Source organism: Sciurus carolinensis, chromosome 4, assembly GCF_902686445.1.
Source record: "Sciurus carolinensis chromosome 4, mSciCar1.2, whole genome shotgun sequence".
Lineage (NCBI taxonomy): Eukaryota > Metazoa > Chordata > Mammalia > Rodentia > Sciuridae > Sciurus > Sciurus carolinensis.
This window is the reverse complement of record NC_062216.1, coordinates 69154893-69179366: the sequence shown is the minus strand read 5'-3', so window position 1 is coordinate 69179366 and position 24474 is coordinate 69154893. Positions and strand designations below refer to the sequence as shown.

General features: G+C 52.7%; 1 protein-coding gene across 4 annotated transcripts in view; it reads right to left on the bottom strand.

The window, feature by feature from the left end:
* Nucleotides 1–3852: 3852 nt before the first annotated feature.
* The window catches only part of Tspan9 (tetraspanin 9), a 195719-nt gene continuing 175097 nt past the window's right edge, over nucleotides 3853–24474 (bottom strand). For all 4 annotated transcript variants that reach the window (XM_047549879.1, XM_047549880.1, XM_047549882.1 and 1 more), the window contains 6 exons: nucleotides 11162–11353; nucleotides 10752–10826; nucleotides 9370–9471; nucleotides 8619–8750; nucleotides 8182–8265; nucleotides 3853–7346 (listed from right to left, as the gene is read on the bottom strand). In XM_047549879.1, coding sequence (XP_047405835.1) covers nucleotides 7275–7346; nucleotides 8182–8265; nucleotides 8619–8750; nucleotides 9370–9471; nucleotides 10752–10826; nucleotides 11162–11353 — 657 coding nt within the window. In that variant the 3' untranslated portion in view covers nucleotides 3853–7274. The remainder of the gene's footprint in view (nucleotides 7347–8181; nucleotides 8266–8618; nucleotides 8751–9369; nucleotides 9472–10751; nucleotides 10827–11161; nucleotides 11354–24474) is intronic.

The following is a 24474-nucleotide window of genomic DNA, read 5'->3' as shown; positions in this document are numbered from 1 at the left end:
AATTTGCTTGGTGGGGAACCTGAAGAATGTCTAGGTAATCTGGGCTCATGGGAATCCCAAGACAGAAGAACTGGGGGAGCAGTGAGGCCCAGGAGGCAGCCAGGAGCCAAGCTACTTGCCTGTGCTAACTTGAGAAGGGCCTGGCCACTTGCTGCATAAGCAGATTGAGCCATCTAAGGAAGTCCCCAGGCAAGGACCCACCTTTCAGAGGAGTCTGCTCCCCTGTCTCCAGTCTGTGGTCAACGTTCAGTTGTTCTCTGAACAACCACAACAGAGAGCTCTGATGGTATGGATGTAAACAGGAGGCTGGCCAAGCCTAGGACATGTTCATAGTCCCAATGGAATGGGACATCTGCACCTCTGCCATCACTGTGTGTGTGTGTGTGTGCACGCACGTGCATACATGCACAAGCACACAAATGTACCTGAGGAAGGACAGGCACCCTCCAGGCCATTCTACGCTGCAAACAGGCAGCACTGTTGTTTAGACAGCACCTGCAGCCGACGAGGGCCTTGTCAAGGTAGGCAGGCAGGCAGCGGGAGGCTGTTGCTGAAGCAACACCAGGCTCCCCTTGGTGGCTACTGCTGTCCTGTCAGTTGCCACCTCTTCCCAGAAGGTGTTGGTGCCTCATGGCAGCCCCAAGGGCTGGGCTGTCTTTGCTGGGGACCCTGAATTCTACTACTTCCCCACAACTGAAAATAGGCTGCTGGAGGTTGCTATGGTTTGGATAAGTGTCCCCCAAAGGCCCATGTGTTAAAAGCCTGGTCACCAGGCAGGAGGTCTGGAGCACACTATTGGGGGGCGGTGGAAACTGCAGAAGATGGGGCCTAGTGGGAGGACGTTAGGTCATTGGGGGCATGCTCCTGAAGGGGCTATTGGGACGCTGGCCTCTTCCTCTTTCTTTGCTCCCCCATTGCCATGAGGTGAGCAGCTTCCTCCACCATATTATGGTCCAGCCATGATATACTAGCTCACAAGCCCAAGCCATGGAGCCAATGGACTGAAACCTCTGAAACCATGAGCCAAAATAAACCTTTCCTCCATATACGCTGACTACCTTAGGTATTTTTTTATAGTAATGGAAAGCTGACTAACCCAGGGGTGATGAATAACTTCCATTAGACTTTTGAAATACTGAAAGTAGCTCATGAATTCTGCTTTAGAGAATCTCAAGCTGGGGATTAGAGATCAAATTCAACCTGTGTTCCCTAAGTGGTAAATAAGACGACTGAGTCCTTTCAGGATCTCTTGCCAGAAAAAGAATATAATGAGAATATACTGGGATTCTGGGAATTCAGGTGGGGGGAATTTGGGGTAGGGAAGGAAAGGACAAGGGCTTCCCATGTCATTAAGTTACAGAACACAGGTCACCACTCAGCTTGACTACCTCTTGGAGGGCCCCTGCTCTGAACCTTGGGCCGGGCTAAATTCTACAACTTTGTAACCAGAAGAAAACTCTGGGCAACAGAACCCAACCACAGACCACTGAGTGGCTTTTCTCCCCAAGTGTGTATTTCTCCACTGCATCCAGAAGCACCAAGAGAAACTGGTCAGTGCCCCAGTTTCACCCCAGTGGGCTCTCAGCTCTGTGGGTCTCTAGGGCCTAGAAGTTCCAGGGCAACTACAAGCAGAAGAATCTGGCTCAAGCATACCTGTGGAGTGTTATTATTCTTTTTGTTAGCTTAAGGAAACATTGCTGTCATTAAACTCAGCAAAACCCAGATGGCTAAATCAATAGTCTCCCAATCTTTACTGAATGCTTTAAGAAGGGACCATCACAATGCCAATAATCTTGTGTCCAAAATGACGTTTATTTGATTTGTCTTCCCTCTTGCTTTTGTGGGTTATTGAATACTGCTGCTGAGCCAGCCCAGGGCAGAGCGGAGGCAGGGGGAACTTGTCCACTGAACTCTGCTAGGGAGTTCACTCCTCTCTCAAAACATCAAACTCCCCTTCCCAACTAACTCCCTTGTTCCTGGCTTTAGGCCTGGGTGATGCTCTTCCTTGGGTCCCACCTTTGGTTTGGGAATCCAGATTCCACCAGCTTCTAGTCAAACACCTATATTGATCCAGAAACAAGCTGGATGCCTTTGCACACATTCTTTTATTTTATCCTCACAGCAAATCTGTAAATGGCATTATCCTCATTTTGCAGATGATAAAACCAAGACAAGTTCAGTGATGGCCCAAGGCTAACACGGACACCAAATGCAGAGTGGAAATGAATCTAGGTCTTTCAGCTCCCAGACCAGTGCTCCTGACATCTACAATGATATGTCTTGAACATGAAGTTCGGGCACCCAGGCTTCTAAGAAGGTAGTTTTGGTCAGGAGGAACCTAGATAGTTTATGAAGGCATTTTGCAAGATGTGAAGCTCAATACAAACAACAGGAGTGTTTCAATTATGCCATGCTGGTCTCTGCCCATCTCCTGTACGTGAGCACCAATACCAGACAGTACAGTCATCCATCTATTTGGTGCAAAGAATTAGTCATCTAGCTGTCCAGGGTAAGAGTGTCATGCTGGGTGAATGGCAAGAAGGCTCCTTCTCCCCACAGTAAATCTCATTATCTATCAGGGCTAGCTAATTCCCTAGAGTGTCTTTCAAACCCATTTCCCAGTGGTTCCAGAACCCATCCCAGAAGGCTCAAGCAGCACCATTAGAAGACCCAAGGAAAACAGGCCCCTCTCCTGCTCAGTGAGCCACAACCTGATGCTAGCAGTGGTCAGTGTATCCCACTGCACCGCGAGCTACCAGCAGACAGCACACTATCCCAGTGGGCATCCCAGCAAGTGTGTCCACAGCCTGGAGGGGCAGAAGCAAGAGCAAGAATAGACTGAGACAAAGTGGCTTCCCTCGCGTCAGTTGGTCAGCAGATGATGATGGCTTACCTGCCCACAGCCACAACCAGTTCCAGGTTTTTTTGGCCCCAAAATCACTCTCAGTAAATCTCCTGGGGAGGCTCTCAGAGACCTGACTCCAGCTGGACCCTTTGAGAGAAGGTCACTCCAGATTCAGGGTAAAATGGAGACTTTGAGACATAACAGCTGCAGGTGAGAGTTCCAAAGGCATGTTCGGGGACAATTCTGTGAACTTGGCCACTCCCTTGAGAGGAGATAGAGGGGTTTGGAGCTGCCGCTCCTCCTACTGCCTTCAGACTGTAAGCACATTCATCCCGCCTCCACCCCCCAGGGACAACTAACACAGCAATGACCCTGGGCAGGGAGAACTCAGAGATGCCTCATCTGCAACTTGTCACTGGGGTGTTGACCATGACAATCAAGGAAAACCTTTAAACTGGAACTCCAACCACAGCAGTGGGAGCAGACCCTCCATGTGACTATCCTTGGACTGTGATTTCTGGGTTCTCTTGGAGATGTCTCAGAGCTACCCTGGAAGGGTGCGAGCCAAGTGACATGACGAGCTCCCTCCCCTCCTAGAAGAGACACCAGGCTCAAAGAAACCCTGAAAATATCAGGGATGGACTCCTCACCCCTCATACAGGGGTGACCATTTCTGGAGTGATAGCCACTGAGATGATGTAATGGTCTCTCACGCAGAGGTCTCAGGCCACTTGGACTGACCCCTGATCTAGGCTTGGGTGTCAGGTCACTCAAGGAGTGAGAGATCAGTATTCTTCAGGCAGCCATGGAGAGGGCTGAGACCCTTCCCACACCAGTGGGAAACCAGGACCCTGGGAGGGAGATGAGGTTCCCGCTGGGAGAAACGTCCTGAACAAACACTAGGACAGGAGTCTGAGGACCCTTCGGGTCCTTCACACCAACCAGTATAAGGAATAGGTCACAGTTGCAACTGGATGAACAAAATGCATCATTAAAAGACAGTCTGCTTGTGCTTTTGACACGTTATCAATTTTTATTTAAAAACATGCTAAAAACATGGTGCTCAATAAAGCCAGGACCAGGGATGAAGGGACGCACGTGTGGGGCACTGCAAGCAGAAAAGTGCATTTGAAACCAACAAGCGTGCACTCCAGGCTCTCCTGTGCTGCCCCAGGGCGGTGGGCAGGGGGTGGACAGGAGGCCCACCCTCCTCAGAGTGACTATTCAAGGCAGGGAGGCCAGGACCCACGCTGGACCACTGCCTCACTGCAGTAGAGGAGGGAAATGGGAGAACAGGAACACAGAGGGGTCGCTGGACTCTGAGGGACTGAGGGAGGAAAGAAAGACCCCAAGCACCTGACACCCAGCTCCCATCCTGTGCCATGTCCCTGCTAGTTAGCACCTCCACCAGAGGGTGGGCAGGGGGCTGGAGAGGAGAGAACAGTCACTTCCATCCACCTGGTCTGCTCTGTAGCCACCCAAGTCTGGAGGCATGGCTACCTAGTTTCAAGTCCAACCACAGCATGTGCAAGGAGGTCTAGGGTGTGATCAGCAACCTTTCCAGGGCAAGGGCCCAAGGTGCAGGCCCAGGTGGGCAGGGAGGCTGGTGGCACTGATCCAGCTCAGAGGGCATGGCTGTGCAGGGCAGACCTGCACCCTGATATTGGCTGCCAGCCGCCCCAAGGCAGTTCTCAGCCTTGAGTTCACCTCCTCTGCAAGATGGCTTCAGGGAAAGGCTGAGTCTACATCAGGCATTCCCTTGAAGTCGCCTGCAAACCCTAAGGGACTTTGTGAGTCAGGTCTGTAAATTGCTTGCATCAGACCTAATTGAACTCACTCTGACTTTGGCAAGGGAGGGAATTCACTCAGCGGGATTTGGCCCCAATGAGATCATAATCAGGAGAAACTGAGAAGACACTGAGCCACATTCCTGGCATCACTCAGGGTGGCCTTTTGGACAGTGTAGGGACCATTCTGCAGGATGAACAAGGGGTTCAAGAGAACACCTGCCCTTGCATGGAGACTTCCACACCATGTAGACTCAGACACATGACAGAACAGCCACACGGGTGAGGCAAGAAGGTAGTCTGGGGACCTGTGGACAATGCTCTGCAAACAGATGAGGAAGGGGCTGGCAGGGGCAGTGGGAAGGAGGGACTGTGGCAAAGGCTCTAGGGTCAGAGGCCACCCTGAAGCTCTCCAGAAACAAGATTGCCAGGGAGGCTAGACACCTCCCAACAAACTAGGCTTTTGTTGTAGGTATTAACAAAAATTAAGAATTGCATTGATAGGCATAAATGAACCCAACCCACCCTCACCAAAAACTCATATGCACTAGGTCCCACCATGTGCTCCAGCACTCATTTGCTAAGTGTCTCTGCATTTTGGGGTCCCTAGGGAGGCAGCTGCTGCTCCTTACCAGAACAGGCCAGAGCAGCCACCTTGCCTGCCCCACACTCCCCCAGGACCGGCCTTCCTGCGATGTCCATCAGCACCATGCTCTTGTCTCAGGGAAGTGGTCTTCACTCTGCCCAACTTGTTGAGACCACTCTGTTCTCCATTCCCACCCCCAAAACATGAATCCTGAACACACCAAAAGTTCTGCACTCCTGGTCCCGATTTCTATGTCACTGAAGGCGGATAGAGAGTTATTGGCTGACTGGTGGCACATCTCAGCTCTGGGAACAGACAAGGCAGGTGGAGTTTTGTGCAGACCTGGGCCCAGTGAGGAATCTAGATAATGAGCAGGGATAGGCAGCCGCCCACACAAGGCCCCATCCAGTGCCCTGCCTGGCTCCCAGCTAGCCCATAGTAACCTTTTCAAGCTCAGTCCTGTGAATTCTTGACTTTTGAACTGTAAAACATTAAAGTAGATGAGCATCGGTTCTGGCAGGGGTGCCCTGCTACAGCTAAAAACCCTGCCAGCCTGCTGGTCTCCACACCCAGGACTGTGCAACCAAGGACCAGCTACTCTCTTCCCTGGGACTGCTGTGACATGATGCCCTGACCTCTGGGGTTTTCTGTATTTCATCTCCTTGGGATGACAAAAGATATGGTGACCACCAACCCATCTGCTGACAGCAATGAAACCCTGCAAGAAGATGGTCCTGGGCCCATACGGTCCTGTCCCTCACCCTGAGCAAGGCAGTCAGCAGCTGGATGAATCTGGCAGGGACAGTCATGTGTGCCAGTTCTGCCTCCCCCTCCTGATGGGCCTGGGTCCTCTGCCACCATGTGAGCAGCTGAATGTGAGGACTGCTTCCATCTCCTAAGGTATGTGAGAATGAACGTGAGCAGTTCCTGAACTAGAGGTATGTGTCCGAGAGTCTGCAGCAGGAATGTCTGTGAAAGTAACAGGGGTTATGGGACCTGGGCATGGGTGGGAGGGAAAGCCACCCAGGCCAACAGAGGAGAGGGAGGAAGAAGGCCACACTAAAAACTGCTCACCATAGAAAAGTGCAAGGACTCTGTCAGCTCCAGCCACTGTCCTGGCAAAGCCCTTCACCAGTCACCCACCCCAGAGGACCCACACCCACCCGGCCACTGCTCTGGCCTCCCTGGTTTGGTCAGCAAATGCCACTGCCCCTGTGCAGGATGCCCTGTCATGCCCACATGATGCTGCTTTGTCTCTCCTGCCTTTCCTGAGCCCCTATTCACAGATGCCAGGCCTCAGGGGGCCACATGCTAGTCATTCCCCCTCCCTCTCAGTACATTTCAGGCAAAACCTGGCGCGTCCCACCCAGCAGCCTCAGGAGTGTCCTGATGGAAACTGGATGGATGTCCCGTCTCCCCACCCATCCTCACCCACAGGAGAAGGAACTCAAACCGTTAAAGAAATCAACACAGTAAAAAGTTATAAATCAGAAAAGCTAACCCTAAACTTATCTGAGAGATAATATTCCTGAATAATCGTAATCAGAGTAAAATAAAATAAAAAAGTTACACAGTATGGTATAAAAAGCCTGGGCAAGATGCTCCAGGGGGCGGCGGTCAGACCCCGCCCTGGCCAGCTCTCTGGCTGGGCAGTATGGACGGCAGTGGTCTCCTCAGGGGCAGTCTCTCCCCCGGGGTAACGCTCTGCTCCCCAGCCCACCTGGGGACAAAGTGTCAGTGTGAGGAAGGGCAGCGGGTAGAAACCCATCAGTGCTGGGGACTTCTTCCTCCATGTCACCCAGCCCACCCTGTCGTCTTTGGCAAATACGCAGATGCAGGAATCCAGGCGTCCATGCCCCTAGGTCTCTGCGTGCTGCCTCCCACTGGGCCCTCCGCCCTCCAAGAAGTCTGAGGCTGAGGTGGGTGGGCAGGGGGAGGGCAGGCTGGAAAGGTGGGGGCAGGGTGGCAGTCTGGAGGGCACAGGCGGGAGACGAAGCTCAAATCCTCTTCCCTTGCACAGCGTCCAGGTGGGGGCTGGGGCACCCCGCCAGCCCGCTCACGCATCGTATTTTTTACCCGTCCGGTGGATGTGCTGGAACAGGGTCATGGAGAAGGCCATGCCCAAGATCTGAAAGACAAGGGGAAAGGGCTTATGTGGTTGCTACGGCAGCCCAGGATGCAGCCTCAGCCTGGTGAGTCTTGGAATGTCACAGGGCAGCTAGCACAAGGGGAACTAAACACGAATGTGCTGGGGAAATGCTCTGGGGTGAAGGGAACGTGAGCCCAGGAGGTCACCCAGGTGGACTCCAACTCAGCTGCTCAGGGCTATGCTTACAGAACGCCACTGCCACTGCCCGTCTCCAGAGCTGACATTTCAGAGGCTGGGGTGAAGGCAGACAGCAGAAGGGACCTGGCCCTGCCTGACCCAGGAGCCAAGAAAGACCGTGGGGAAAGAAGGAGCTGGCAGCACTGACAGATAAGACTCGCGCCGGGTCGCCTGCTTGGTTCTAGAGCTCACACATGATGTGAGCTCTCTGGACACAGGTGCTTGGCACCATATTAGTACTTGTTTGTGTCCTTTGACCTGAATCCTGAAAGGGAGTGGTGACCCAGATAAGCACAGGAGGCAGAAAGGGGGCAGCCGTGGCTTCATGGTCACCATAGTGTGCCACTGCTCAAGTCATAAAACTGGTGGCCAGGGGACTGTGTGTGTGTGTTCTCTCTGGCTCTCAAGAGAGGCTCGAGCACAACTGGAGAAGATCACATCAGGTGACATCGGCACCAACACCTGGCACCCACAGTGCTGAGCTCAATCTCGCTCAACCCGAGCCCGGATGACAGCCCCCGGACAGACCTCAGACGCCACCATGCACTAGCAGGCTACCTAATGCCCTGTGTTTCCCTCCCTCCTCCGGCTCAGGTGCAGTACAGGTGAACTGGGGCTCCTTGAGACGCCCCCTCACCTGCATGATGAGGATGCACATTCCCACCGTGCCGAGCACGTGCTTATTCTCATCAAACCACATCTTCACTTTTTCATAGCAGCCCTGGGGATGGAGACACAAGGTGAAGGTCCTGGCACAACATGAGCTTCCCCAGCTGGGACCCCACCTCACTTTCCCTCCAGCCCCTGTCCTCACTCACACCTTCTGTCCCTCACTGACCCTCCATCCTGGTCCTCTTCTCTGTGAGCAGACCCCATCCCACCCAAGGACCCCATTCAACCTTAACCTTGACTCCCCCAATGGTGAGCCCAGCATGCACGTGTGTGCATGCATGTACAGACACACACACACCTGCCTTTTGACTTCAGCCCTGTGTGCCCCCTGCCCACTCCAGAGAGCCCATTCCTGCCCATCTCCCCAGGCCATCCACCACGTGGCATGACTTCCAGCCTCACCGTTCTCCACAAGGGCGTGGTGGCATTTCGCCCACAGCCCTGGGAGTTCTCCATGCAGCAGCGGTCAGGAACTGTGTTCTCCCCCAGGACAGGGTACCAGTCCGTGTAGTCGGTGACTCCACAGCATCGCATCTGCCAGGCAGGGATGGAAAGGGGTGGTTAGAAACCCCACAGTCCTTCCTCTGCCTGGGCCAACCCCAACCCCACAGAAGCAGCCATGCTGAGGCTCAGGCAGGAGACAAAGGGCCTTCTTCTTGCCCTTCTTTGGGCTGCAGTAGAGCCCTGGGGGAGGTAAGCATCTGCTCTAGACCTCCGCTCATCCACATGCACCTCCAGTTCCTGGCTGCGTGGTGTAGACCAACCATCCCAAGTTGGCTGCCCACAGATCCACCTGCCAACCCCTCCCCAGGCTTAAAGTGGGGTGTCCATGAGTACCAACTTATTTTCCTCTTAGAATCAGAGCTTGTTGCCTGAGCTGAGCACAATCGTGTAGGCAAATCCTTGCTGAGATAAACCCTAGAGTTCACCCCAAGGCTGTCACTCACTAGAGCTCCCTCGGGCCTTTCCACTCCTGTGTCCAGGCCCTCTGGCCTCCCACGCTCACCTCCTCATCACTCTTCAGCTGTGTCCCATGGTATAATGCCCAGTCCATTCGTTCAGGCAAATGCCACCTAGGTGGGCAGCCTGAAGTCCCGGGCCACCACCACCCATCTTTCCGCCTGGCCTTGCCTAAAGCCGCCTGCGCCCTCACCTCGGCCTGGATGATGTTCCAGGCGTTCTTCAGCCCCACGTTGTTCTCGGTGTTATACAGCCGCAGCCCTTCCTTCAGGTCCTTCTTGGCATTCTCGTTCACCTGGCAGGTAGAAGGCGGACACCACAGGTTGGAGGGACCAGGACACAGCTTCTCTCCCTAACCCATACCAGGCCAGCTAGGACCGTGGGCAGGGGTGCTTCTGGGTGGGGGAGGGAAGGCAGCGGGGATGGGGGTGGGGCGCTGTGGGCTTCAGTCTGCACCATGAGATGACTGATGCATCTGCTGCCCCCAGCAACACTCACCCTGTAGAGCCAGCAACCTGACCGGAAAGCAGACAGCACGCCCTCGCCACCTGGCCCAGGACCACTACCAGCACCAGCCACTCTGCCCTGTCACCCCACACACTGCCCATATGCCTTGGGCAAACAGGGTGGTAGATCAGTTGCTCTGCTCTTGTGTCTACCTCTCGAGCAAGTAATGTGGCCTCTCCCACCTCTGCTTTACCAGCACTATTGGAATAATAATGTCAATTTCATGAAGATTTTGTGAGAATTAAAGGACAACAATTCTCATAAAGAATCAAGAATAGGGCTGACTCGGAAATCCCCCCATGTTATTTCTCTTCCCTGTCACAGGTGCAAAACTAAAGAATTATTGTCTCTAATCCTAGTGATGCCTATAATTTTCTATGTGGTTTGGGCAACCGCTTCCAGAACCCAGAAACAGATATGCACATAGTTATAGGGAGGAGAGCAGCGAAAGGCCTGCGGAGCCCAAGAGGCCACCAGTTGAGACAACCATTCTCTGTAACACTACTGAGAAGGTTCTCTAATTGGCTGCAAACCGCCCAGCCCTGGAAGGTTGCTAGGGCTCACTCCTGCCATCCTCCTAATCCGAGGTGCAGTCTGGGAGCAGCAGTCTGTCCTGGAAGGTCTCTGGAGATGTAGCTACCCTCTGCTGTTAACCTTACTCAACCAGAGTTGCCTGAAAAGTGCCTCCTTGTTTCTGTCAGATCACTCTCAAATCATCAGGCCAACGCCCAGTGAGGTGTGAGGCCTTCTCCAAGTGGTCACATGCTTGCATACCTCCAGAGCTGGGGAACTCACTGGGGGAGAGGCAGTCTACTACACCCTGGGTAACTAGGGTTCTATTTCCTAAGACTAAGCAAAGTAACAAACTCCCCAACTGGCTCCAAACTCACCTTCATCTTCCATCCAGGTCTTTCCTGGCTGCCTTTCCTAACCCCCGGGTCAATTCACTTTCTTCACAGGCAGAGTCTGTCTGCACTGTCCTCTGGCCAGGGGAAGAACCCTGGCTTGTCCCAGTCTAACCCCAGGGTCATGAAATTCCATCTGCCGCTCCCTTGCTGGAAGGCTTACCTTGTCCATGTAGACAAAGAAGAGGATGAGCAAGATCAACTCTGCTAGGAGGATGATCAACAGGACAATGAAAAACTGGAAAGAAAAGGTCCAGGCATGGGCACAGGATAGTGGTGATGGCCAGGGGCAGGCAGATACAAATAAGGAGAGTGGGGAGGCAGCACCAGGCAGGACATCCCAGGGCTGGGAGGGGCGCCTCCTCCCAAGGAAACCCAGAGAGACCACGAGTCCAAGGGGAGAGAGGGTCAACTAGGGGCAGGGGTGTGGTCAGGCACAGAACATTCTAGAAGCAATTTCTCTGAGTCCAGATTGGGCACCCATTGGCTGATGTTCCAGGCCTTGCCTATTTCAGTGGCCCAAGTACAAGAAGACCGGTGTTCAAAGGGCTGGGGACTTGGGGCCCAACTTACACTGAGGAGGAGGCACTTGTTTTCCTTGATGGCCCCCAGGCAGCCAAGGAAGCCCGTCACCATGACAATGGTTCCTATGGCGATGACTAGGTTGGCTGCAGACAGCGAGGGGAAGCTGGGGGAGAAGGTGGCAAAGTTGCCTTGGGACACAGAGAGCCAGATGCCCACTCCAAGCAGCCCGCAGCCACAGAGCTGGAGAGAAAAGAAAAGCTCATTAGACCCACACATGCATTCATCTCCCTGGAACTGTATAGGCTGCCTGTCTCCAGCCCCAGTCCTGAGACACAAAACAGGTGAGAGCAGGGCTAGCAGGCAGGTTATGGTCACAGATCCACAGCACAAGACCTAGACAAATCCCACCAATCTGTGCCTCATATGGTCAATGGGATTAGACCAGATTCATGAACCTCGTCAGTTCATTCTGAAGATCAAATTAAATAAAATAGAGGTATCGAAGGTACTAGATAGGAACAAGCATTGAGGCTATTCCACTTGACAGAAAAGAGGCTCCACCCGGAGGAGGCCAGCAGAGGGGCATGTAAGGACTTGTCCCAGTGTTGGGAGAGAAGGTGAGAGTCTGGTTTCTTAGAATGAGAACTTGCTGTGGGTATGTCCTATTGCCCCAACCAGAAGAGCCATTTGCCACTGTTCTCTGAAGCCTAAAGAACAAGCTTCCCCAGGCAGAGCAAGAAAAACTCTCATGGGGCCCACTGAGGTCACCCTTGGCACCCACCAAACTAAGCCAGCCACAGGCATGATGGACCCGAAAACTGACCCTCCTCCCAGCACCGCTGGGCTCTGACTAAAGCCAACAGTTCCACCTGGGGAAGCTTCCCTTCCATTGGTGGCAAATCTCAACATCTGTCTCATTTTACTCCCCGTTCCCTGCACTGGCTCAGGGGACATGAATCAGTCAACCAAGATTCATTATCTACAGCATGCAGCACCCCCCACCAAAAGCTATAGCCACTTGAGAGACCTGCCTTCAAGGGGCCCCCATTCTGGCTGGCTGGGGTCAACCAAAACACAGCATCTATCATCCTACGGCAGTACCCAATAGTGCCAAATAAAAGCTATGGGTGTTCAGAGGAGAGGATGGAGGGCAAGAACATTTTACACAAGGCAAAATTTTAGATGGTAATGGCTTGGGAGTCACAGATTTCAAACTCAGCTTCAGCCTGTCCTGGTTGTAAGACCTTGAAAACACCTTGAAATAAAATAATATTACCTTCCTACTGGACTGTTGGGCAGATTCAAGTGAACTAAAGTATGTGAAGTGGCCAATGCAAGGCACCACTTGCTGAGAAGGAATTTACAGAGCAGCTACTATGAGCCAGGAACTGTACTAATAGCTGTGGCTCCCTGAAGCAAGCACGGACCCCAAGTTAAGGGTCTCTCTTGTTAAGGGAGAAAACACAGATGTATGTGGCTAAGACAAAGCGGCTCACAGTCGGGCAGAGAGGGCTCTGTCACACACACAGGAAAGTGAAGGGACAGCATTTCCTTCACTCATTCAGCCCACAAACCCAAACTGGACACCTAGTTCTTAAGTCCTAGGCCCTGTCCTCCTACACACGAGGAAAATGACAGGAAACAGTCCCAGCACCCTCACACATTCATGAAGAGATTCTTGTGGGATATAAATGTGACACTAGCAAAGACATATGAGTTTGTGGGATGATATAAATCAGGAAGAGAAATAAGAATGTGTAAGAGATATAAAGTCACTGGGTACAGGATGGTCAAAGAAACATCATGGAAAAGGTGGCATTTCAGAAGCAAGCCAAAAAAAGAGGGCTGGTGAGCCACAGAAACATGTGGAGAAGGAATGCTCTAGAAAGGGTACAGCAAGTGAAAAGGCTGTACAGGTTGGAACAAGACTGGCCAGTCAAGCTGCCACATGGCTGCAACAGAGTAAGGGAGGTGACGCATGGTAGGGGATGAAGGAGGCAGGGTGGCTAGGGGACAGAGGAGACAGGATCTCTCAGGTAGGTAAATGTGGGTGTTCTTAGCATGATCCCACGGCTGCAGAATGATACCATCTGATCAAGTGACTGTGGCTGTCGTTCTGAGAAAAGACCCTAGAGGGCAAAGAGGGCAGACAGAGAGCAATGAGGAGCTACTGTGGGTGACGGGTAAGAGCTGGTGGTGACAGCCCCAGTGGTTTTGGAGAAGCAGTGAAAAATGGTCCAGTTTGAGAGAGACAGTATTGACAGGGCTTGCTGGGCTCTGAAGAATGAGCAGGATTTTGATAAATGGGGAAACTGAAAGAGGGGCCTAGACTATGCATGGGGGAAAAAAAGTAGGAGATATTTCCATGTGTTACTAAATCAGATGGTTTAAGGAGTCATAGGAGATCAGTTAGGTAATTTGAGCAGCTGCCTGGGTTCCACTCACTGTGGAGTGGCCCTGCACCTCTCTTACTCTGAAGCAGCCCCAGGTGGAACCAGGTCAAGGTTCCCCATGCCCAGTGCACACACCCAAACCAGGCATCACATAACTATGTAGGGGGCAATGGATGCCATAATCCTATGTGACCACTAGGTGGCGCTCCAGCCTGGCTCAGACGCTCTTTGCGTTTTCCCTTGACATGTGAAACTCCATCTAACTTGTCACTCTGACTTTCTTCAAATCTGGTCAGTTTCTGTGCTGCCGTCTCAATTTTTCTTTCATTAATCATACCCTGAAAAATTCATGATTTTCAGGCTGAAGATTTATGACTAAAAGTTGGACCCTGGAATGAGTAAGCTGAAATCCTGCAGATATTCACCACAGGTAGAAAAGCCTGTGAAAGAGACCTTTGGGACCCCTGGAGCTACAGGATGCCCCCACAACCCTGCAAATGGAGACACGTAGGGCCCCCAGGCCTCAGAGCCTGGAGGCCCTCAGAGCATAGCCTTCTCCAGAAGGCACTGCTCACTGGAAGCTGGCTGGGGTCTCCGTTTCCCTGGGGTCTCCGTTTCCCTGGGGTGGGAGAATCTTGCTGTCATGCCCAGGAGCCTCTCTCTGGGACACCTCTACAGTTCAGAATCTCCCAGGGGCTGGCCATCTCTTTCAACTGGTTCTCTGGCTTCATATTCCACATCCTTTGACGTGGTCTACAAGATTCTCAGACACCCTGTCCAGAAGCCTCCTACCAAGGGGCCAGAGCCAGAGCCTTGTCCCCACACCTGCTTCCCTTCTCACCAAGGTCCCACCCAGCCCCAGGCTGATCCCAGGCAAGATCTGCTGCCTGTGAGTGTAACAATCCCCGTCCATAAGCAGCCTGCCCCTAAGTCCTGGCAAGTCTTCCTCTCAAAGCCCTCATACCTGTTCCCTGCCTCCCATGAGGCCACACCCCCCAGCTCTGGGGCATCTCACACAATGTTTGCTGCTCAGTGGGGTCTGCACAGTGCAATGCGATGCCACACAAATCCCCACTGCCACACTCCCATATCCTCAGGGTCTCCTGCTGAAACGAACCCTCTGTTCCCAGTTTTGGAAGACTCAACACTAGCAGAGCCTTCAGGAGAGAAGAAAACATGAAGATCAGGGCTTAATCTTACAGATAAGGAAACTGAAGAAGGATGTGACGGCCACACAGCCAGGCTGGAACAGGACTTTGTCTTGACCTTGGGGGCAGACTCCTCCCCAGGAGACCTGTGAGCACTTGCTGTGTCTCCCACCAACTGACAGGTGATGGGTGCCAAGACAACCCACCTCAGCCCCACACCAAGGCGAGGTCCCGCAGCACTCTCTACCTCTGGCTTCTGTTTCCTGGTCTGCATAGAGCTGCCTGGATCCTCTTTCCAAAATGCCTCTCATCACACTGCTCCCTGGTGTGACCTTAAGATTCTGTAGCTCTCCAAGGCCCAATTCCTTTAAACTGTGGGATTTAGCCTAGATCATTGCTCAGGTCCCTTCCAGCATGAGCCTAGCCAAGTCCAAGCCAAACTGCTCTCATCCCCAAGGCCAGAAGTTCTCAGGCAGGAGCAGTTTGCTCCCAACGGGGCATGCAACATGGCTGGAGACATTTTTGGTGATGCTCTTGGCATGTAGTGGGTAGAGTCCAAGGACACTGCTAAACACCCATGGTGCTCAGGACAATCCCCCACAATGAAGAAGGGCCTGGCCCCAAATGTCAATAGAGTTCCCCATGCCAGGTTCCCACCCTTTGGCTGTCAACTCCTTGAGAACACAGCTATGGGAAGAGGAGCCTGGTATGCTCCCACCAGGGCTGGCTAAAGACAGGGCTGGTTCTGAAGGGGATGCACGACACAAGAGAAGTGCTGGAAGCCTCCAGCTGGGGCAGGAGCAGGTGGCTGTGAGCAGGGGGGGAGGAGTGGACAGCAGAAACAGGTCTGCTGCAGAACTGGACAGCAATGCCTGCCCTGGACAGGCGGGAGAGCAAGAGGACAGCTCAGGGAGAGGGTCATGCAGGGGTGGGCCTGGAGGATCAGGGCAGGGGAGTGGCCCCATGTGAAGAGAGCCAGGCACAGGAGGGAGGCAAGGCCTAGGAGGCACAGTCAAAACTCAGTGCCAGAGAGCTTAGCTGGTGGCATTCGGGAAAATTCCCTTCCAAAACCAGAGGGTTGTCTCAGTCATGATGACCGGGCTATCATCAAGTACGAGGCTGGAGAATCTGGGACGGGGTAGGGTGACTCAGGGAATCGGGACCCAGCCAAAGTCAGCAATGACTGATCTGAGGTCACCAGTCACCCCTGGTGTGGTCCAGGCCTGACCAGTGCCCTTCTCCAAACAGGGTCAGGCTTAGGGAAACTCCTGAGCCCCAAGCTTCCCCTTCCCCTTGCTGGCTTCCCCAACTGAGGGCATTTCAAAATAGCTTCAATTCAGGGCTCCAAAGAAATCCACATCCAAATTTGAGAAGATAACTCCCACCCTTGCATTTGCCCAGAGCCTCCATGAAGGCCGGGATTTGTGTCATACTGATTTGTAGTCTTAATACATGCTTCTGCCATGTGTCCTACGTATGTGCCACCTGGGCACCATTTCTCCAGCAATGAGGCCCACACACTGCCCTCCCCCTGAGCCTCCACCCCCACCTGCAGGAGCTCAGGACAACCACTATCCATAGCCCCTCTCGCTGCCCAGTCTCTCACCAGTGTGGAGGTGGCTCCCCCCGGGGGAAGACCTGGGCCAGGCAGGACTCAGAGCGGCACATCAAGGCCACCCAACCCTTGTGTAGATGTGACACACCCTCACCAAACACGATGTCTTCCAGGACCCAGGTTCATGGCTGATTCATTTTCTTCCACCGTAAGGTCCAGAATATGCCTGGAATACTAAATATTGGTTCAAAAGATAGATGGATGGATGGATGGACCGACAGATGGAGGGACAGATGGATGGATAGATGGATAAACAGAAGAGGGATTGAGTGTGCAGGTCACAACCTGGGAACAGGACCAGACTCAGAGACACACCCCCTTGAAAAAGAAGCCCTCTATGCATCCCATCCTCCCCAAACCTAGAACCCCTGGGGCCCCCAAGTTCCTGCCACTCACTCCCACCCCAGCTCCTCACTGACCTGGAGTGAGGCGCCTGCTCCCTGGCCCAGCCCCACTCAGAGCCCTGCGCACCCTCTGGCATTTTAATCCCCACAGCCTCCTGTGTGCACAGCCCCCTCAGACACCTGGCCTGGGTGGTCCGGTGTCCCTGGTGGCTCTCCAACTCAGCCCCTGGCACTCCTGCCACCTTCAGCCCTTCTGTGCTTTCAGGAGCCCTCCCCACTACTTTCGATGTGCAGGGACAGGCCCAGAGTTTAATGGCATTTAATAAATTAGTGGATATAAAATTTTTTTAAAAATCAAAATGGCTTTAATTTCACAGCCTGACACGCCACTAGTAACGACCTGCCCCGCCCTGGGAGAGGCCAACCTGCCAAGAACTTCACTGCAGAGAGCAAGAGACAATATATCAGCTCCAGGAGAGGGGCTGCTACTTTGTATTTCAGACGGCCCTTGCCTCGGAGGGCCCCTGCAGCTCATTCATTCTCACAGCCATAAAGGGAGACAGGCGGGACTGGGAATGAGCGCAGAGCAGGATCATGCTTCCAATTCCGCACGGAGGGAAATGAAGGGACAAAGTCACAGAGATGGCTTTGCCAAAGTCACCCAGCAGGCAGGAGGATCACAGCTCCGCACAGCAGGAGGTGACTGTGCTGGGCACCCAGGTCTCAGTGCTTGCTGTCTGAACATGCACCCCTTCCTCTTTTTGCACAATCCTGCTCAAGAATTCTTTCTATTGACCCAAGAATCCACTTCCCTGTGACTAACATGCATCAGTCCTTGTTTTGCCCAAGAAGCTCACCAAGAACAAGTGTGACAGGCCTTTAAATATTTGACAACATATATCTAACGACGTTCTTTCCCAAGTCTCCTAGCCTATTTAAGGGCTTGTACATCTTTCACCTCTGAGTCACCCTCCACTGTTCATCTCTGTCTCAGACTGAAAGTCAGACTCCAGTTACAGAAGGACCAGCACAGAGTACAAAGATACCACTTTACCCTCCCACACTCTGATCGTTCTACTACTCCTAATCCAGCCTAAGCTGCACTGGCTTGACTGGTAGCCATAGCTGTTTTCTCCCACTGAGTTTGCACATAATTTAAAGCCAAGAAGCAATATTCCTTGGTCATTCTCTTTGGGACCATTTTTTTCTCTCCATGTCTTCACAACTACACTTCTCAGCCCCAATTCACCAGCTTATAGGTGACAGAGAGATCACACCATATTTCTGAGCCTAATTTTTCTCCAAATAAACATTATGTAAAGCATTTGCATATCTACAACCCAGTTACATTTGATTATTTCAGAATGGGGTTATTCTCTTTAATAAGATGGCCTAGGAGACAACATTAAACACTATCAAGTGCAAGGGACAGTGTTTGGGAGATGCACATCTCTATGGCTCATAAGACTTGAATCATATAATCTGGGGGGGGGGGGGCAGCTTTCTCCAGAGAACTTTGTCACCCCTTTCCCATTTCACCAAAAGTCCCTATCAGCCTATGCTACTCATCACCAAAAGCCCAAAGAGCACATGGGGATGAAGAGTCCATGGCAAGGGGGACCCCATAAAGATGGAGGACAGCTCTATGCCACCCTCCACTGGGCTGAGGCCCTGGGACGGGGGCTCCTGTCCACTCACCAGCAGTCCCAGCCTCCCACGGGCTACACCAAAGGCTTGGTGTCCTCTTGTCCAGGGAGGGGCAAGTTGCTTGGGTTGAAGCAACCATCTTTCTGGCCTGGCCTCAGCACAGGGCATTTGCCCTTCTGAGGACCGCACTCTAATCTCAGTGTCTGTGGACTCTAGGGTGGCCCAGCCCTGGAGGAAGGAGACTGGGGTCTGTGCATGGGTCTCAAAGCCCAAGCAGGGGGCTGAGAAATGCCAGTCCCTGCAGAGTAAGGGCCCAGGACTACTTGTGTCTGCCTTGTGCTGTTGTCCCAACACGGCTCATTCCTCTGCCTGGGGGAAAGGGGAAGAGGTCAGCAGAGCCACAGAGCTCCCCCAACACCCCACAACTCCCACATTCCCAGGCCATCTGTACTCCCCACATCTGACAGCAGTAGGCCCCAGGGCAAGCTTCTCAGGAGACAGGTTCTCTCCACCGTCTCCAACTGACCCACAGCTCTGCACCCTGGGTAGGGACTTGAAAGGGGAGGTGGAGACAAGTTCTGAACCCCAAGAGGGCCCACGTGGGACTGAGGCTGCCAGAAGGTACAAAGCCCCAAAAGGACCACAAAATGACGTATGGCCAGGATGCCAAAGAGCAGCACATGATACGGCGTACCTGTCAGCCTGGTGAAGGAGGAGCGATCGATCATTCGCCAGTCCATAAACATTGACTGCCACACCACAGCCCTTCCAGGGCAGGCCTCACAAGTGCAGGGCAGAACCACACTTTCCCAGTCCACCACACTCCCCTCCCGGCCATCCCCACACTGGTGATGCATGGTGTGCAAATATGACTGGGCTCAGTGGGTGTAGAGAAGAAGGCACATGTGGGCACATTTGTGACTCCATGTTCCCAAGCTCCTCTCGGCCCATTCAGCTTACTGCTGGCAGTAAGAGACTGTGGCCCACAGATTCTGAGATTTGGCTCCATGCCCTGATGGACCGAGCAAGCAAGAGGACCCAGCTGGTTCCCATCCCTATTTGGGAACATACAAGAGGTCGGAGGTTAGAGCTGACAGGCCAGGCATGAGGAAGAACATCCCCAGGAGGGATCTACTGTCAGACCCTCCATGGGAGGTCTGTGTCCTCAGAGCTAGTCCCAGGACTGCCCTGTGCTGGACAGTAGGATGATGATGACCCTGGACACACACTTTCTCTACATTCTGGAACTTGTCAACACTCAACAGGAAATGGCATGGAATTCAGGCCATCCAAGCCCAAGAACATCCGCAGCCGGAGCCTGGTGCAGGAGGGGTGCCCTCCCTGCAGATATGCAGCTCTCACTGTGTGACTGCCCGGGGCCATGGCTGCCAGAGATCCTGCACCCAGAGAGGACATGAGGAGACAGCCTTGGACCACAGTGTAAGGCATTGTCTCAACTCCCAAGGTCACTATGAAGTGGGAGGAAGTACCAAGGATTCAGAAGAGCTTGTCAGAGGGGTCTGGAGAAAGGATTTTCCAATCACCACTTTATTTTTTTCCTCCCTACATTTGTTTTATTTTGTGTATCTGGGGAGGAAGACATTTCTGACATCAAAGCTCAGAGTACTACTGCAGCTAGTGCTGCTGGGGGAGGCAGGGATAGGCTTAAGAATCCAGCCTTCAAGGACCATACTAAAACTGGCCTCAAGAAGGCAGAATGGCCAGCAGCCCAGATCTCAGGACCTGGCACCCAGGGGAGCAGTGAGGTGTTATGTGGCCCTGGCAAGTCACTTGCCCTTCCTGAGTTTTCCTCTGCTAAAAGCAAGGAGAGTGAGGGGTGTTGCTCAATGTGTGTGAGGTCCCGGATTCCATCCCCAGCACTGCAAAAAGAAAAGCATGAACGAGAGAAAAGCACCTCACGCACTTGAGAACATTGAGGGTAAACGGGATTATGTCCACTATGTACTTTAAGTTCCTCAGAATATGAACATCACACAAGCTATTGTACTTCTATTCAAACTTTTTAGAAGCGGGGAAAGGACGAGGATCCTTGAATTCATATTACGTAGTTCTGGCAAAGAGCTCAAGTTGTCTGGGAGACTATAACTCATCCATCAGGACAAGGATCAATGATGCTGGGATGGGGTTGGGGACCCTCTCCTGTTTGGGGAAACCCCCCCCCCATGAGAAGTCACTTGTTCCAAGTGCCTTCATTCCACTGCTCATTCCACCTATCAGAGGGAAGTTCTTTAATAATGCAACACGGGTCATCTTCCACAGCCCACATTACACATACAGATATGGGGAGAGACTGTGGCTGACAACCAAGTCCATCTCTCTCCCCAAGACGGCCACCCACAAACTTGCCATAACTCTTTGACATGGCTAACACAGGATTCGCCTTCTCTCTAGGGATCCAATGCCCACAGCCTGATTATTTGCACTGCCAGCCAAGAGCTGTGTCCACCCACGCCAGGATTTTGGCATTTCTGACATGCTTTGTGGGGGACACGGGCCAGTTAAATTCAGGTCTTTCTGCCAGAGATGGTCTCAGCACCAACTTAAGTGACACCCTGAGATCCCTCCCTGCCTGAGCCAAGCTCTGCCCACCTCCTGGCGCTCCTGACAGAGGGGAGACAGGGGCCTGCTTTTCAACTCATGCACAGCAGTGCAGGTTACCTGGCTGGAAGCTGCCTGTCTACAGTGTCACCAGGCATGCTCATTCTAGGTCATGAGCTCTGCCAAGGAGCCAGGCCTTGTTCGCAGCACCCGCGGCCCGACACCATCTTCACCCAGCCCTGCCCTGATGCTGCACAGGGTAAACCCAGGCACTCTCAGGGACAGACCGTGTGCCAGCCCATCTCAACCCACTGGGGGCTACTTTTGATTCCCCTATTTATAGAAGAGAGAAGATAAGCACAGAGAGGTTAAGTGGTGAAGGAACCCAGGAAGCCTGACTTCAGCAACCACATTCCTGCCCATCGCACTACACCGTAGACCTCAGTCATCCACTGGCTCGTTCTCAAATATGCCAGAAAGGGTGTCATCTGGACATGGCCCTGCTTTGAGAAAGGAAGGCTAGCTATGGTGTACTACACATAAGCAAGCTTCAGGGACCTGGACAACCACATGCAGACTCTCTCCTGGTCTAGGAGAGAATAGAGCTCTAGTCTAATCTGGTTGTGTAGTTTAACACACGAGTCACAAAGACCAGTAGGACAGTATAAGACAAACATTGCTGACAAAGGTGGTGAAGATGCAGTAATGCTGAGGTTGGTGACAAGGCTGGCACTTCTCTAGGAATCAGGGGCTGCGACAAGCCCTTTCCACACACGCCATGGACAGCAGTTTCCATTATTTCCCCCATTTCACAAATGGGAACAATAAGGATCAGAGGAGTTGAATATGTCACCCAAGCTCACACACGGAGTTGACATAGTGGGATTTTAATCCAATTTTCTGTGACTCTGAATCTCATGATGATATACTTCTATGGGTCTCCTTCAGGCCTAGGAAATATTCAAAACCTCATTTTAATAAACATTTATAACAATCTTCTATTTCGGTCTGAGTTGAGGGAGGTGAGGAGCCAGAAACACAGGCCTAGGGTCAGGGAGAAGCAAGTAGCCCACAGTGGCAAGGGTGCTGGGCAGGGACTTGCCTGGGGAGCCTGGCACTGCAATATGGGCCCAGGTGTGGCAGTACAGGGCAACAGGGGACATATGCAGGATGCAGGGCACTTAGAGGGAAAAGGACAAGTGTCTGGGCCCAGGCCCAGGAAGGGTGTGAACAGGGGGTGCGTGGGAGACAGTGGAGGTGACAAAGACTAGATAGTGCCCCTACTTTGCTGACTGTGCAGAATTGTGAACGTTACCTTTGCAAGAGGAAACGAGAAGGAACAAAAGAAACCAGTGTGGAGTATCCCTTTTTGCTCCTCTGTCTCCACAAACAGAAGAGTGTGTGCAAATGACAACTATCCTTTGATATTTGTTTTCCAGAGAGCACTACCACGTATGCTATCTCGGCAAAGGCCACAACAGTCTTGCAAGGAGTTGTTATCCCCTGTTGTAGATGAGGACCCTGGAGCCCAGCAGAGTCCAGTCTTTATCTTCGCAATGCCTAGAGCTGACAGATATGGTAGGCAAGGACATTATGAATAGCCACAGAGACAGAGTTTCAGAGGAAGGCACAGAAGCATCTCTAAGGCTTCCCACTTTTTGGAAAGGGATGACAGAGACAGGCTGACTAGGTGCCTGCCTTACAGGTAGAAGTCTGCGCTGAGCTCAGCCTGTGCTGGCTGCTGCAGCCCCTGAGGCAGTGTGAAGGAGTCCTCCCCTGGGAACGCACAAGCTGGCTGAACATATATGACTAAGAGGCAGACACAGTGTAGGGAACATGGGTCAATCCTGGACAGTGTGGGTCAGAGACCGTCATGAATGACTCTGGTTTTGAAGCCAGGTAGACCAGGTTCAAGTTCCAGATCCTTTCATTGACCAGCTGGGGAATTCTCTAGTGCTTATTTTTTAAATGAGGCTTTAATGGTTTCTATCACACAGAGTTGTAGTCAGAATTAAATGAGATTCATGAAAATAAACTTCCTAGCATGGTGCCTTGTACACAGCCATAAATGGAAGCCATTATTAGTATTTATGGCCTGCAGTCGTCATTCACCCAGGTGAAGGAAACCAGGCAAAACAGCTGTAAGACAGAGTCAGCGGTGGAGAGAGGCAGGAAGGTACCGCTGGGTTAGACCCCTGGGCTGTCTCCAGCCCCAAGTCCATGCACCATGTGGCCAGGTGTCTGGCCTTGCTGGCCTCCCTGAGCCCTTGTCAGCCCAGGCAGAGGCAGCACGCACCCACCCAGACATGCTTGACTCACTGCCGGCCTCCCAGTCCCCAGCCACCCATCTCCGGGAGGCGGCTCGCTTTCCCGATTTGCAGCATGCTTTCTTTTGGCAGGGAGCTGCTGCCGTCTGTGCTCTGGACCGTAAAACAAGTTTTCATCAATAAATTAAGATAAGCGGAAAGCCAGCTTCAGAGGAGGCGGGCTGAGGCAAGCAGGAAGGCAGGCGGGTGAGAAGTCACTCTGTGACCCAGAAGGGACCATTGTGAGTCCCAAGCCAGACTGGGGTTTCCCACCCCCTCTTGCTGGATCACAGGTGTCCCACTGGAGCAGGGCTTCTCAGCGATGGGGAGATTCAGGGAGGCAGTTTGCTTCCCTCTGGCCCTATTATATCCTGGGGCAGGTGAGCCAAGTGCAGTGACAGGGAAAGGCCAGTTCTCAGCAATGCTTGGAGCCACCGACATGATCTACTGTGTTAGACAAACTAATTCATTTGGGCACTTGCCTGCCCAATTACTGACACTATAAAAGCTCCTCTAAAAGTAAAAATGTTCTCAGAGCACCTGGCCCCTCCTCACTGTGAACCTCCACTCCTCCAAGTGCACCTTCCTCACCTCAGCCTCCAGACCTTGCAGCCTCCCCACCCCAAACGCCTCTCTCTTCCCCAGGGTACTCCTCAGTGCTACCTCCCCAACTGCTGGGCCCTCAAGGCCCAGCATAAGCCCTGGTTCCTTGGCCAGGTTTGTCAGCCCCTCCCACCCAACAGTCTGCTCTGCCCATCAGCCTGAGAACGTTCTCCCACCTGGTGAGTGCTGACCTTTGCAGGGTACATGCTTTGTCTGCAGACGGCTGCAGTGGGCAGGAGCCCCCCTTCAGACTTCTCCATGCATAATGCTGGGCACAGAATGGCCTCCTTTGGAAATAGCAAAATATCAACCACCAGAGCACCCGTGAAGGAGGGAAGGCGGTCAGCAGAGCAAAGCAAGCAACAGGGCACCCCTCACCCCATGCACTAGTGCACAACCTCCTTCAGGTCCTGGCACCCTAACCAGGATGCAGCATATGGCAGGAGAAGGGCCATCTGCCTGTCCACCACCACACGCAGTGAAGAGTACATCTTGCATATGTTTATGAGTTAATAGACAGGTAAGCCTTCAGGTAAAGTAGCGTGAAGAAGCTCAATAAGCACAGCACACAGACCAGGTGCTGTTCATCAGTTGTATAACTTGGGGCAAATCAACAGACTCCGCCGAGCCCCATCTATAAAACACAGGTGGCACCAGTAACATCTAAAGCCCCTTCCAGCCCTAAGATCCTATGCCTTCTCTTCCCCTTACTCCATTCCTGGCTATAAGATAGGAAACGTAAGACA